The sequence below is a fragment of the Hyperolius riggenbachi genome, chromosome 5 (genome assembly GCF_040937935.1).
Source record: "Hyperolius riggenbachi isolate aHypRig1 chromosome 5, aHypRig1.pri, whole genome shotgun sequence".
In the NCBI taxonomy this organism is placed as follows: Eukaryota; Metazoa; Chordata; class Amphibia; order Anura; family Hyperoliidae; genus Hyperolius; species Hyperolius riggenbachi.
In genome coordinates this window covers 119,467,883-119,481,935 of record NC_090650.1, presented here as the reverse complement: position 1 = coordinate 119,481,935, position 14,053 = coordinate 119,467,883, and the positions used below count along the sequence as shown (strand labels likewise).

Sequence of the window (14,053 nt, the reverse complement as noted above, 5' to 3'; positions counted from 1 at the left end):
AACGTGCTGCTGATTATAGGCTGTCTGTTCCGTAGTTGTGCACAGTGATCACATTGGAAGCTTTTGGCTCAGCTCAGCACAGCTCAGTAACTTTGCAGGTACTGTGATTGCAGCGCAATATGATCCTCCTGCACTCGGCACTAAACAGCTGCTTCACTTCTGGGAATGCTTTGGGGAATGCTTTCTTTCACTGTGCGACGTTTCCATTCAAGGTACACAGATGAGCATATAGGTAAAATATATGTAAAGCATATGATTGCAGCATGTGGGTATTGTGTGCAAGCAAACATTTCTGCTCTCTGCTTCCCTCCTCCCTTCTCTGTCCACTCCCTGCCCTCTGTCCATCTTCTCCCCTTCTCTGTGTGTCCACCCCCCTCCCCTTCTCTGTCCACTCCCTGCCCTCTGTGCATCTTCTCCCCTTCTCTGTGTGTCCACCCCCCCTCCCCTTCTCCTGTCCTGCTAGTCATTTCAACCCCCGAATGCTTTGGTAGTAAAATGATCCGAGATTCGAATCAAAGATCAATCATCCGGATCATTGAAAAGATCTGAACTTCCCATCTCTAGTAAATATCAAATAGCTTATCGCTCCCAGGACCCGCTCTGAGGCAGCCTGAGATTGGCCGGCTGAGGATGCCCCGCCCTAAGTTATCTCACACTAGAACGTGGGCAGGGCTGGTAATTGGTTAAGAGGCACATGTCATCCTTTTAGGTCTTGTTCACACTAGGAATTGCAAAAACGCTAGCGATTACCGCTAGCGTTTTGCGGGCGTGATTTTTCTGCAATAAATGCTGAAAAACCACTGGACAAATTAGCGTTTTGCGAACGACCGCGATTAAGCGGTTCTATCAATGCTAATAGCGATCGCTCCAGAATCGCCAGCAAACCGCTGCAGGTAACGCGTTTTGTGATTAGCGATAATCGCAAAACGCAGTGGTAGTGAGAACACTGCCGTAGACTAGAATATGACTAACGTTTTTTTGAAAACGGGAATCGTGCAATTCCCGCATAGGTGTGAATGGGGCTTAACAGGTTATGGGACCCTCAGTCATTATGAGTCTTATGATAGTAAATCTAAAATGAATACAGGAAACATTTGAAGTTGTTTCATGTTTTTTGTAGTCTTTTGGGAAAAACACTGAGCTGCCTACATGAGCAGGAAGATGACCATTATAATATTGCCAGAGTTGGAAGTGGAATTTGTGTTTTATAGCCTTAGACAATTTTAGCTTGCTGCACATTGAGGTGGAGAGATTACGGTATTTGTAATACGATATTAGTTTACAAAGGAATAATAACAATGTATTTTGGGGCCCGTTTCCACTGGCGTTTGGGATGCAATGCGATCTCTACATCGCGTCCCAACCCGCTGCGGGTACTTCCGGTTGGCGTTCGAACAACCAGATGCAACGACATGCGGCTTCCTGCTAGCGACAATGTACACTCGGTTGTGTGCTGCGGAAATCTGCACCATAATTTAGCCCGCTTCACGGCAGGAAATTTAGTCAATGGAAACTGTTCCATTAACGAGAGCTGCAGATTAAATGCGGTGCGATGAGGTGATCGTACTGCGTGTAGTGGAAATGGTGCCTTAGTTTAGTGTTTTGTTTTTTTTTCTTTTTAAAGCATATAGTTTTACCTGTGCTGTTCACCTTCTTTACTGAGAGGACACAGTATTTCACTTTAAAGCACAATGGAAAGTACAAGCTGAGTTTATAGAACAATGCTTTTCTTGTGTACATTTGTTAAATGGTGCATGGCATTTACTTTTGTTTTATTTTATTTATTTTTTCCAGCCATCATGGATTCCCTTCTTGATGATGATATTTGTATTCTGACCCATGAAAAAGAAGACATTACGAAGAAGCGAGATGGAGATGCTCCTTTTTCTGTGTCCTCAGGAGAGGCATCCGTGGCCTCACATTTTGCTCTGGTCACGGCATATGAAGACATTAAGAAGCGACTGCAGGATACTGAGAGGGAGAATTACACCCTGAAGAAAAGATTAAGACAGATGGAAGAAAAGGTACATCCAGCGTCTCCATGTCCGACATTAACCTGGATATTACACTCTTATAGCAGACCTGAACTCACAACTTCCTCTCTCTTCTAAAAGATAAGAAACAGCATAATAACCTATGAAGAAAAACATTTCTTTGTTACAGCTGATACAAATCCTGTAGTGTCTACTTCCTGCTTTCATGGAAGCAGACATAGGGCTCGATTCACAAAAGGGTGCTAACTTAGTTAGCACGCCTAAAAGCTATGGGCGTGCTAACTAGGGTGCTAAGCAGTTGGCATGCCTAAAGCTTTTATTGATCGCGTGCAAAGTTTAGCACCGCCCGTAGCGTGCAAAACGTCGCACGGGTGTGCCTAAAACATCACACCTGGTGAGCCTAAAACGTTGCACCGGGTGCGCCCGAAACTGTGCGCAATGCGCACCCGGTGCAACGTTTAAGGGGCTTTTAGGCATGCTAACTAAGTTAGCACCCTTTTGTGAATCAAGCCCGTACTGTTAACCCCCTGTGTTTACAAATTAGCTGCTCTGCCATGGCAGCCAGCTGAAACGGCTGAGAGATCAAATTACACTTGTGGTTAGTCACAGATGAGGAGGAATTAGTAAGGGCTCGTTCACACTACAAGAGCTTTTCTAAGCAATTGTGATTTTAAAAGCTTGTGTTAATGTTATCCTATGTGAGCGTTTACACTGGAGCAATGCGATTTTGTAAAAATCCCCCATAGGATTGCATTAGCAAGAACTTTTAAAATCTCTGGCTTTTAAAAAGCTCTCGTAGTGTGAATCAGCCCTAAACATATACGCAGGGTACATTTGTCAAATTTCCTTCTGTCCTGTGCAAGAGTTCAGGGCCATTTTTTAAGCCTTTTTTGTTTTAACTTCTCTAATTGGGAGAGGACTCTGTAGATATAGGTACTGTAATCTATGCAACCTGCTTACTTACAAATATGTTAAATATAAATTCAGGTTTTTTTGTTTGTGCAAGTAGTGAGAAAATGTACACTGTTTTTATCTGTTCATTGTCTTTATATGATCCATGTATTCACTTTATAAAGAGAACCTGAGGTGAGAAGGTTATAGAGGCTGACATGCATTTCCAATTCAAGTTGCCTGGCTGTCCTGCTGATCCTCTGCCTCCCATACACTTAACCTGAACAAGCAACCAGATTAGGAGTGCTGACAGAAGTCTGACTGGATTAGCTGCATGCTTGTTTCAGTTGTGTGATTCAGGCACTGCTGAAGCCAGAAAGATCTACAAGATTGATGTTTTAAAGGAATTAAATATGGCAGCCTTCATATCCCTCTCACTTCAGGTTTACTTTAAAAGGCTGCCATATTTATTTAGATCCAGAACAAGCATGCAGATTAGGTGTTCTGACTGACATCTAGATTAGCCACATGCTTGTTTCAGGCAGCCTCCATATTACTCTCGCTCCGGGTTCACTTTAAAGACTAAGGCTTCTTGCACACAGGGACGTTACAGGCGCACGTTAGTGCAGCCTGTAACGCTCCCCCAACGCACAGCAATGTAACACAAGTGGGCTGTTCACACTGCCCACGTTGCGTTACGTTGTAACGCAGCAAAGTGCTGCATGCTGTGCGTTCTACGCGGCTAAGCCGCGTTAGACTGTTTGCACATGCTCAGTCATGTTGGGGAGGAGGGGAGAGCGTCCGGGCACATGGCTAATTAATATTCACTGCACTCAGTGACGTGCAGTGTTTACTTCCTGGAGCGGCCGCTCTGTGCGGCGATTGGCCAGGCGGGACCACGTGATGCCGCATGCGTCCAAGAGTACGCATCACAGCATCACGGACGCCAGAGTGAGCTGCACAACCCGGCTCACTCCGACGTCCACACCAGAGCACCAGGCGTTGCGTTAGGGGCACGTTATGTGCCCTATAACGTCCCCTAAACGCAACGTCCTGGTGTGTTACTAGCCTTAGTCTCTTTTTCTTTTGATATGTGACCCTGCAAGAGACTGCCAATACTGTACTGTGTAGTGTGTATCCATAGCTGGGCACATAAAAAGGAAACCCAGGTTGTTAAAAACACAGAGATTAGTTACATTTATTTCAAATGCACAACAAAACCATGGGCGTGCACTAACTTTTCTGAAAATCAAATAAGCCAAAAACATGATTTCTTTGTACGCTTATAACCAGTGCTGAGGGCGATGCCCAGAGAAAACACTTTAGATTACTATCAGACCATGTAAAAAGGAAATACAATTTTCCCCCTGTGCTTTTTCTACAAACCCTGTCTCTAATTCGAATTAACAATGTACACTGGAGACACCACTAGTATAGTCTCAGCTTGATCAGACAGGTGTATTCTGAATGACATCCAGGGTTAAATGCACAGCATATCTCCCCCCAAAGTGTAACGACTCACCAGATGGTGCGGCCTACAGGGCCCGTCTGCGCAGCAGGGGTATCGGCCACCCCTCAGCCTCTCTGGCAAGTCTCTGCAGCTGATTCCTTAGGTGGATGAGCCTCCAAGAAAAATATAAAAGACGCTTCACATAGCGTAAAAGGGATTAATCCCGTATTTATTAAAAAATAGATTGTATTTAAAAGTGAGCAATGCTCATGGTACACTAAAAACGAATGCGGTGTGGGGCTTGGGCTAAACATGCAGCCAATGCTCAGAGGCAACCGGAGAAGAAAACTCCGTAGAGCAATAACCCCGCCGCCAGATCAAAAACAAAGATGGCGCCCGTCAGCCAATCACCGCGTCCGGTGACGTCAGACGCAACGTTGCTCCGTAGCTCCGCCCTACGCGTTTCGTCGCTATGGCGACTCCTCAGGGGCTACGGAGCCATTAGAGCAGCGTGTTTAAATAGCGTGTAAGTACATGCGCGCTAGTGGCTGCCTGCTAGCTCACTCCCACATCGCTTACATAGTCATATTTCACATACATAAAACTATATGCAATCCTATCCTCTCAATAACTCCTATGGCAGCGGCTTACAATGGATCCGTTTGAATTCAGATCCCACAGGGACATAGACCTTGATGAAATTTTTGGACATGTTACTGAGCATATGGGCTCGTTAGACCAAAATTTCAAAAAACTACAAAATGTGATGAGTAAAGAGCTATCCACTTGGTGGGATGTGGCCACTCTCACACGGTACCATAAGAAAGGCATAGTCCCAAAAACTATTTGGTGGGAATTTGAAGCTAATGATGGTGAGAGTAACTCACAAAACGATGAAGAATGGGAGAATTACTTAACAAAATGTGGATTAGGGGCAGTAGAAATCTTGATTAAACGCAAAAATCAAAGGCTTAACAGGCTAGGGTTAGAAATAGAAGAAATCAAAACACTATTGGAGCCCCACAAAAACTCTGATGAATACAAGGACAGGTCTAAATCATTATGTGAAACTCTAAAGAAAAATGAGAAAGGTCTTATCATTGAAAAACAAAAAAAGTTCGCCAGAGACTGTGAAGTCTTTAAACACCATCTGGCATACAAATGGCAGGTGAGAAAGCGGGATAGGGAGAATCCCCCTATAGTACCCCCTCCCCCCAATTTGGGTGGGAAAGGTGTTCCTAAACCTGATAAACCTGGTGCTCCATCTAACCTATGGCCACAAGGTCGGGGGAATCCGGCAGTACCCCCACAGCAACGACACACCCCTCAATGGAAAAGTAAGCAGAGAGGGAGGGGAACACCCAGATACAACCCAGGGTACCTGCCACAAGGGGGTTATGACTACCAGTCTAGGCCTAGAACTCATAATCCTGCACAAAATGACTATCCAAATTATTATAAAGGCCCCCAACAGAGAACATACTCTAATATGCACCCATCAGATCGAGGACACCCACAGGGTGATCCTCAATCACGTTATGCAGTGCCAACAAATAACAGATTTGATCCCCTCTTGCAGCACAATGAAATACCTCCTTTTCACTTGAACTATCCGAGGCCACGCTTTCGGGACGACCTGGAGGAGAGCCTTTTGGGAACCCCTCCAAGGGCCACAAACAAACGGCGCGCAGAAGAGGGTGCAGAGGGGGGAGAAGAGAAAAAGCCAAGAAATTGATTGGCCAAGGTATTTTTAACATCAGTGGGTGCCCTCTCAATAAGAATGAGATGAAATTGATAGATAGGGGGCTAAAATATGCCCCGTCCTGCCAGCTCAATAAGTTTGACCCATTCATTGACGTTCAGAAGTTTATACGTAAAATTAACATTAAGAAATATTTTCTTAAAAAGGAGGGACCCAGTACTAGGTATAATCCCCCCGAGACCTATATACACACTAATCTTAGAAACAGATCACTTTTCAACCCCCAGGACAACAGTACTAATATCACTGTGGATACCTTTAAACAAATGGTGCTTCGTGACCTTGAGAAGGTAAAGACCTCTCTCATAATTCCACTAATCTGCAGGCAATAGCTAGAAGCCTTTTGGAGGAGAAACAACTGGTAATTCGCCCGGCTGATAAGGGTGGGGGGGTTGTAATCCTCAATAGGGACCAGTACAATGGAGAGCTTAATAGGTTGGTTGGTGATGAAATAACTTATATGAAGTTGCCTGGTGACCCCACTAGACGATACTCTGATGATCTAAGGGATCTTCTTAAAATGGGATTACGTGAAGGCTTCTTAAATGACAGGGAGTATGAACATCTGCTGCCCAGTGCGCCTCGTACCCCTGTCATTTATCAAACACCGAAAATTCATAAGAACTTGAATGAGCCCCCGGGTCGCCCGATTGTTAGCGGCCTAGGATCTATCACCCACTGGTTCGGGCAATATCTGGATGATATGCTACAGCCAGCTGTGGCCCTCATCCCTAATCTGTTGCATGACACCAAGCATGCTCTGCAGGTCCTTCAGGGGGTGGTGGTGACAGGTGCGACCATGCTTGGCACAGCTGACGTGTCGTCCCTGTACACCATCATCCCACATGAGCACGGACTGCGGGCTGCTGGTGTCTATTTAGAGAGAACTGACATGAAGCCTAAACAGCGGGATTTTGTGTTAACTCTTCTGAGCTTTGCTTTGACACACAACTATTTTTGGCATGCTGGGGCGTACTATGTACAGAGGCGCGGTTGCGCAATGGGTGCAGGGTACGCCCCAAGCTTTGCGAATATTTTCATGGCTGTGTGGGAGGAGGAAGTCCTCAGTAGACCTATTTCGTCCCCAGTCCTTAAATGGGCCCGTTACATAGATGACCTGTTTATTCTGTGGGAGGGGTCAGCTGGTGAATTTGAATCCTTTATTAGGGAGCTCAACAGTAATGATCTCAATATTGAGCTAACGGCTAATATTAGCCCACAATCTGTTGTATTTTTGGATTTAGAAATTATTAAAACAGGGGAGACCCTATGGACTAAAACGCATTTTAAAAGTACTGATCGCAATGGCTATATCCCAATTGGGAGTTGCCATCACCCTAGTTGGCTTAGGGGCGTGCCAAGAGGACAGTTCCTGCGGCTACGCAGGAACTGCACCCGGATAGAGGATTATATTAGCCAGTCTGGAGTGTTGGCACAGAGGTTTGTGGAAAAGGGGTATAGTTCTGCTGATATTTACCAGCAGAGGGCAGATGTGGGGGATATGGATAGGGCCCTTACTTTTGCACCGAGGGTCCAGAGCCGGCAGAGCATGGACTTTTCGTTCATGATGGGGTTTAATAGCCAATATAGGGCGGTAGAGGCTGTCATAAGTAGACACTGGGGAATCCTACAGCAGGACCCGGTGTTGAGGTCACATCTACCTGAACGTCCTAAATTTATATATAGGCGTGCAAAAAATCTCAAAGACCATCTTGCACCGAGCTGTGTGGACCCTCCACGCAGCCTGACTAACCCCTGGCAGACAGCTGGGTTTTTCCCCTGCAGGGACTGTCGGGCATGCCGAGAAGGCCTCACTGTTAGAACCAACTCGGTTAGATCCTTTGCCAACGGAAGGGAGTTCAAAATTAGAGAATTTATGACCTGTAAAACTTCCTATGCTGTATATTTATTATGGTGTGGGTGTGGCCTCCAATACATTGGAAGAACCACCAGGGCCCTACACAAAAGATGGGGGGAGCATATATATAAGATAGGAAAGGGGTTCCAACAACATAGCGTGCCCAGGCATTTCTCCACTCATCATGGCCGTTGTTCAAAAACCCTGAGGTTGTGTGGGGTTCAGAAGATCAAAGCACACTCAAGGGGTTGTAATCGGACTAGGGAGGTCTCTAAAACCGAGACACAATGGATTTATAAAATGGGGGTACTGGAACCAGGGGAAATGAACATAGACATTGATCTAAACTGTCATATTAGTAATAATTAACCTTTGAAGGCTGGGGGGAATGTTCGGGGTTCCTTTGCTATAATGTACTGTATTATGTATTTCTGCCAAACTGGTAGATATGTATCTACGTGAACCAGCTAAACCTGCCTTGCAATGTGACATTAAACTGACCTCTAGGGGTCACCCTTGTATTGAAGGTTTGATGGCAAGGCTAGATACGGAATCCGTATATGATTTCTGAATAGTAAGGATATATTTGTTTTAGCCTATACATATCTAATCCTGATTCATGGTGCCATAGGAGTTATTGAGAGGATAGGATTGCATATAGTTTTATGTATGTGAAATATGACTATGTAAGCGATGTGGGAGCGAGCTAGCAGGCAGCCACTAGCGCGCATGTCCTTACACGCTATTTAAACACGCTGCTCTAATGGCTCCGTAGCCCCTGAGGAGTCGCCATAGCGACGAAACGCGTAGGGCGGAGCTACGGAGCAACGTTGCGTCTGACGTCACCGGACGCGGTGATTGGCTGACGGGCGCCATCTTTGTTTTTGATCTGGCGGCGGGGTTATTGCTCTACGGAGTTTTCTTCTCCGGTTGCCTCTGAGCATTGGCTGCATGTTTAGCCCAAGCCCCACACCGCATTCGTTTTTAGTGTACCATGAGCATTGCTCACTTTTAAATACAATCTATTTTTTAATAAATACGGGATTAATCCCTTTTACGCTATGTGAAGCGTCTTTTATATTTTTCTTGGAGGCTCATCCACCTAAGGAATCAGCTGCAGAGACTTGCCAGAGAGGCTGAGGGGTGGTCGATACCCCTGCTGCGCAGACGGGCCCTGTAGGCCGCACCATCTGGTGAGTCGTTACACTTTGGGGGGAGATATGCTGTGCATTTAACCCTGGATGTCATTCAGAATACACCTGTCTGATCAAGCTGAGACTATACTAGTGGTGTCTCCAGTGTACATTGTTGGACTGGACTGTTTGAGCGCTTATCTGCTTTTTTCCTGTTTCAATTATTTACTGATAGCGCTCCACCTTAAATATCTGGTGTCCTGTCTGGTCACGTTTATATTTATTTTTTGTAAAGCGCTTATATACTTGTATATTCTAATTCGAATTAAAACTTTAAGGCATGGAACACACTTGTAGTATTTTTTTATTTTTTTTTGCAATTCCATTACTCCGGGATCGTGTTTTTCTGTATGAGATTGTCCATGATTTTCTGTATTGATGTGCAATATACTGTAATTAGTGACCCGCGCATCTTGTGGGAAAAGTTGTCCTTGCGGGAAAAGCGTAGATCCACGAATGATGCGCTATTCTTGAGTGGGCCATTGACTTAATGCAGCAGTGTGCATTATACATCTAATCAGTGTGTTCCCTACCATGGCTGGAAAAACCCCAAAAAGTGTAGTATAAGATGGCCCTTGCAGTTTTTTCATTTAAAAAGTAGCCCTGCAAGAGATGGTCAAAATGGTGGTTGCCCTTCCTTGTCTGGGCCACCCAGGATGCACACAGGTTAGTAATGGGTTCTGTTGCTATGTGTGAAGGCATGGAGTATGATGGAGTTGCTTCTGGCAGGCGGGGTGGTGAGGAGAACACTGCGGTGGGCGTCACTCTGGCCTTAGTCTCTTAGAATCTGTTGTGCCCGCTTTTTAGTCTATTTTAGCATTATGCACTAGCTTCTCATCCAAGACTGTCCTGCATGGCCATCTCGTCCAAGTGTCTTCTAATGTGTGTACCCAGCTTTAGGGCTGCTGAGCTGCAGATGCAGCCAAGTACGGGTTTCCAAACAGGCAGGTGGGGCCACACGTGTTTACTGTGGGATTCAGTTCAGTTGGTACAGTGCTTTGTCAAGTGATATACCACCTCTACCTGCTCACACATGCTACACAGAAATGGGACCTTCTGACTAACAGTGAAGCTACCGCCTGCCAGGCATTCTTCTGAATATAGCCCTTGAGTAAACAATGCAAAACATATACCAAAAATCAGTAACGCAGATATATTACATTATTAACCACAGTTAATTGTAAAAATAATATCTCTATAAACCTTTACTCATGAGTTGTCAATCGTGCCATTTTGACTCTCCAAAATTGTTATACAGGTAAGGGAAATTACCGGTATATGCTTCTTTACATTGTTTGGTTGTACTTATGTTGTGGTTGAGCCTCTTATGCCTTTATGTTTTTGACATTGCATGTTGGTTGTCTGATTCAATTAACTTTATTAACATAAACTTAACAATTTAAATAAGGGTGGGTGTTTAAAAGTATATGTTTGTAACAAACCTGAAAACAATGGTGCAATCTCACATCCTTTCTTGTTACTGTGTGTTTTGTTACCAAGCAGACTCTGGGTGTGTGTGTTTACAAATTGGTTTTAAACGTAGACAGGTGGAGCACATAGACCTAGTTACAAGTTTAGCTCGGTTACCACTTGTGACGGAACTGTTCGGATTGAACCAGTTCAGTGCAGGCACTGCTCAGTTTTAACATCCTGTTCGCTTCTGGAGCGGATGCGTTTCCACCATAGATCTCTGTGGGAAATGCATCCGCTATATGATATAAATGCAGCAGGTCAGGACTGAGCGTTTGTGCAACACAGCAAATTGATCTATTTTAAAACGTGGTATTGGAAGCAGACCCTATTTTTTTTGCATTGGCTCCATTTGTTGCATTTTGCTGTACTGCAGAAAACTAACCAAGCAGATATGTTTTTTTTGTTGTTGTTTTTTTTCTGCAAATGGGAACCAAGCCTAAGGAATTTGTTCAATTTTTTTTCTTTTTAACATTGTTTATTTATGACAAGTCCAATATCTCACCGCCTTCAGTTGTAATACTGTACATGAAATAACAAGCTATTAAGGGCCCATTCACACTTGTGTGTTTTCAGAGCGATTTCAGCATCCTTGAAAATTGCTATCGGTTTGAAAAACGTATGTATTCTGAAAGTATATGGAAGTGTTCTCATCTAAGCGATTTGCTGAAACGCAAATGCGTTGCCTGCAACGGTTTCTGAGCGATTAGTGTTTCAATGTTAAAGGCCCTTAGACCTGATGGTGCGTGAAACGCCTGAATAACCTGACACTAGGTGGCAGGTTGTGTATACAGTCATCATTTTGGTTATACTACTGGTATAAATACAGTGTTGATGTGCGGTGTACAGTATAAAATTATTTTTTGTCTTATGACTATTTACTGTTCCTTTTCCTGCTTCCAGCTTTGTGACAGTTGTGAAGAACATAGCAGAGAGGAAAGTGACAAAGTGAACAGAGCTTTCAGTGCCTTTCGTGGAATTTTCATTGAACGAGACAATCTGAAAAAGAAGCTAAGTGCAGTGGTATGTATAGCTAATTCTTAGGCCTGTTTCACACTCCAAAACGCAATCACTTGAGAACCCGAGCTGGATCAGATAGCGTCCAATACCGCCTCTCCCTATCACTCCTGTGTTCTGAGTTAGACACTTTCAGTTCTGTGATCTTTGGTATCATGATGCTGCAAATGCAGCTCTGTGCTCTCCTACGAGAGTACAGAGCGGAGATTGACATGGAAGGGGCAGTGGAGAGGCAGGAAACAGGCAGAGGAGAGACAGTTATATGGCTCTTAAGGTGCGTACACACATGCGACTATAGTCGTTTGTAACAATCGTTCCCCGATCTTTACTAACGACGATCGTTACAAAAAATGAACCACCGACTATTAAGGCAAACGACGAACGAGCCAAATCGCTACAAAAGAAAGTTCTGTCTCGGTGGATTTTAACCAACGACGATCGTTTGCAAAAGTAGTACATCGTTGCAAACGGTCGTTCGTACTAGGCTTGACATGCGCATTTCACTATTTCTCCATGAAACTTCTCATTTTTATGCGCAGGCGCAATAGTTGCTTTACGTGATGTAACGTTCATTCTAACGATCAGATTGTTACACACATTTAAAAACTAACTTTACTCAGGTCGTTCTTTCATCAATTAAAAGCTTGTTCGTCGTTCTCAACGAACGATCGTTGTCGCATGTGTGTACGTAGCATTAGAGACAGGGAAGGGGCGTTATGCAGGAGTTCTTCTCCTGCAAGAGATGCTCCTTCCCTATTAGTCTGCCAACAAGTTGCTTGTCGCCAGACTCAGGGGGGCTAGTATGGCAAGGAGGGGGGCTTTTAGCGGAGCTGAGGCCGCACAGTGGCATGTCCCTTTGTGGTTTTTTTCTTTTTTTTGCATAATTGCAATTTAATACAAATTGCAAGCTGCAGTGGAACCACCTTCAAAGGGTTAGACTGCATTGGCGCTTTGCCAGTTGGGAAGCTCTCCAAAAGTGATGTAAATGTGAACTAGCCCTTAATTCAACCTCACTACTTACAGTGTGCTTGAAATAACATAAACTGCTGATCATTGGTGCACTACGCTTGTACTACTGGTTTTTGCTTTTGTTTCAAACAGTAGCTCATCTCTACCTGGGATGAACAAAAAGGATTATGCAAATGTTGTATGGAAATGTATGCATCTTGAAAAAGGACCAATCAAACCCCACCTTGGCTTTGTTTGATTGGCCAATTTGCAGACTACATAACTGTGCATAATTTGGCATCAACTCAAAATTATTTGCATCTCATTGACCGTCCCTATTCTCTACAAATGCTCACATTACAAACATGAGTCGAGAGGAGTACACTAGGGCTGAATTCACACTTGTCTATCAGTTTTCTGCATGCCTTTTTCTACATAAGTTTTCTGACAGTGCTGCATTTCTGCATGGGGAAAACGCATTCAAATGGGCCAGCTCAGCCCATTGATTAACATTGGTTCTCAGGGCCAGTTCTCTCAAGAAGCAAAGTGAAAAATTTGCATCAGGCGCAGAGATTACAGGGGCTGCATGTTTGTACTGTGTTTACACTAACAGCATGCAGTCAGAGTAGGAGGAGAAGCAAGAGGAGAGCGAGGTGAAGAGGTCCTGACTGGGGTAAAGCAGCTTGTTGTGCTGTGTGAGGAGTCTGACAGAGAGTGAGGAGAGGCAGGAGAGCAGCAGTGTTTCATTTGACTTGCACAGCAGAAGGGAGGAGGTTGCACTGCTGTCCTGACTGAGGAGTAATGGCTGACTGGCTAAGGGTAAGCAGTTTGTTTGTCACAGACTCACAGCCAGCCAGTGTGCTATTGTGTTGAGCTGCAGTATGTCATGTGAGAACATTAAATGAAGCAGAGCAAATTGTCCGGTGCTGTGCAATCATTCAAAATCGGTGTGTGTGTGTGTGTGTGTGGGGGGGGGGGGGGGGCAACCTCACAAGTTTGCCTCAGGCAGCAAAAAGTCTCGAACCGGGCCTGTTGGTTCTCAGTTTTCCTATGCAGAAAATGCACAGAAAAACAGATGTGTGAATCCAGCCTCAGTGTTTTCAGAAGTCATGAGCATGTTTATAGAGATATGCTAATGAATTTAGAAAGTCCGTTAAGCCTAGATGAAACTTGGTGGATGATGAAGGCCGCCTCCAGTGAGAATCCAACATGGGGTTGGAGCTGCTGTACACACCAATCGGCCGAGCGATGTCTGAGGGCATTGTTTCTCTCTACGTCCTCCAGTCCGGCCCCCCAGAAGTGAGAGGACACTGATGTTCACCTGTTAGGAAACACATGTTATCAATCATTACATCCAAATTGACTCGCCTCCCTCCCTAGTATAAGTGTGTCTCCACCCCCTCCTTATTCACTTTCACTGTGTTTCCTGTGGAGCACATGTCTTTTTTTTTTTTTTTAGGTTTTTACAGG

The 14,053-nt window shown here is 44.6% G+C and overlaps 1 protein-coding gene across 2 annotated transcripts in view; it reads left to right on the top strand.

Annotated features, from left to right (window-relative positions):
* Positions 1–14,053, top strand: part of AZI2 (5-azacytidine induced 2) — a 111,836-nt gene that overhangs the window by 31,514 nt on the left and 66,269 nt on the right. The window contains exons 2-3 of one of the 2 annotated variants that reach the window (XM_068236203.1): positions 1,795–2,024; positions 11,522–11,641. In XM_068236203.1, the coding sequence (XP_068092304.1) occupies positions 1,800–2,024; positions 11,522–11,641 (345 nt within the window). In that variant the 5' untranslated portion in view covers positions 1,795–1,799. The remainder of the gene's footprint in view (positions 1–1,794; positions 2,025–11,521; positions 11,642–14,053) is intronic. The other variant, XM_068236204.1, reaches the window with a different exon arrangement.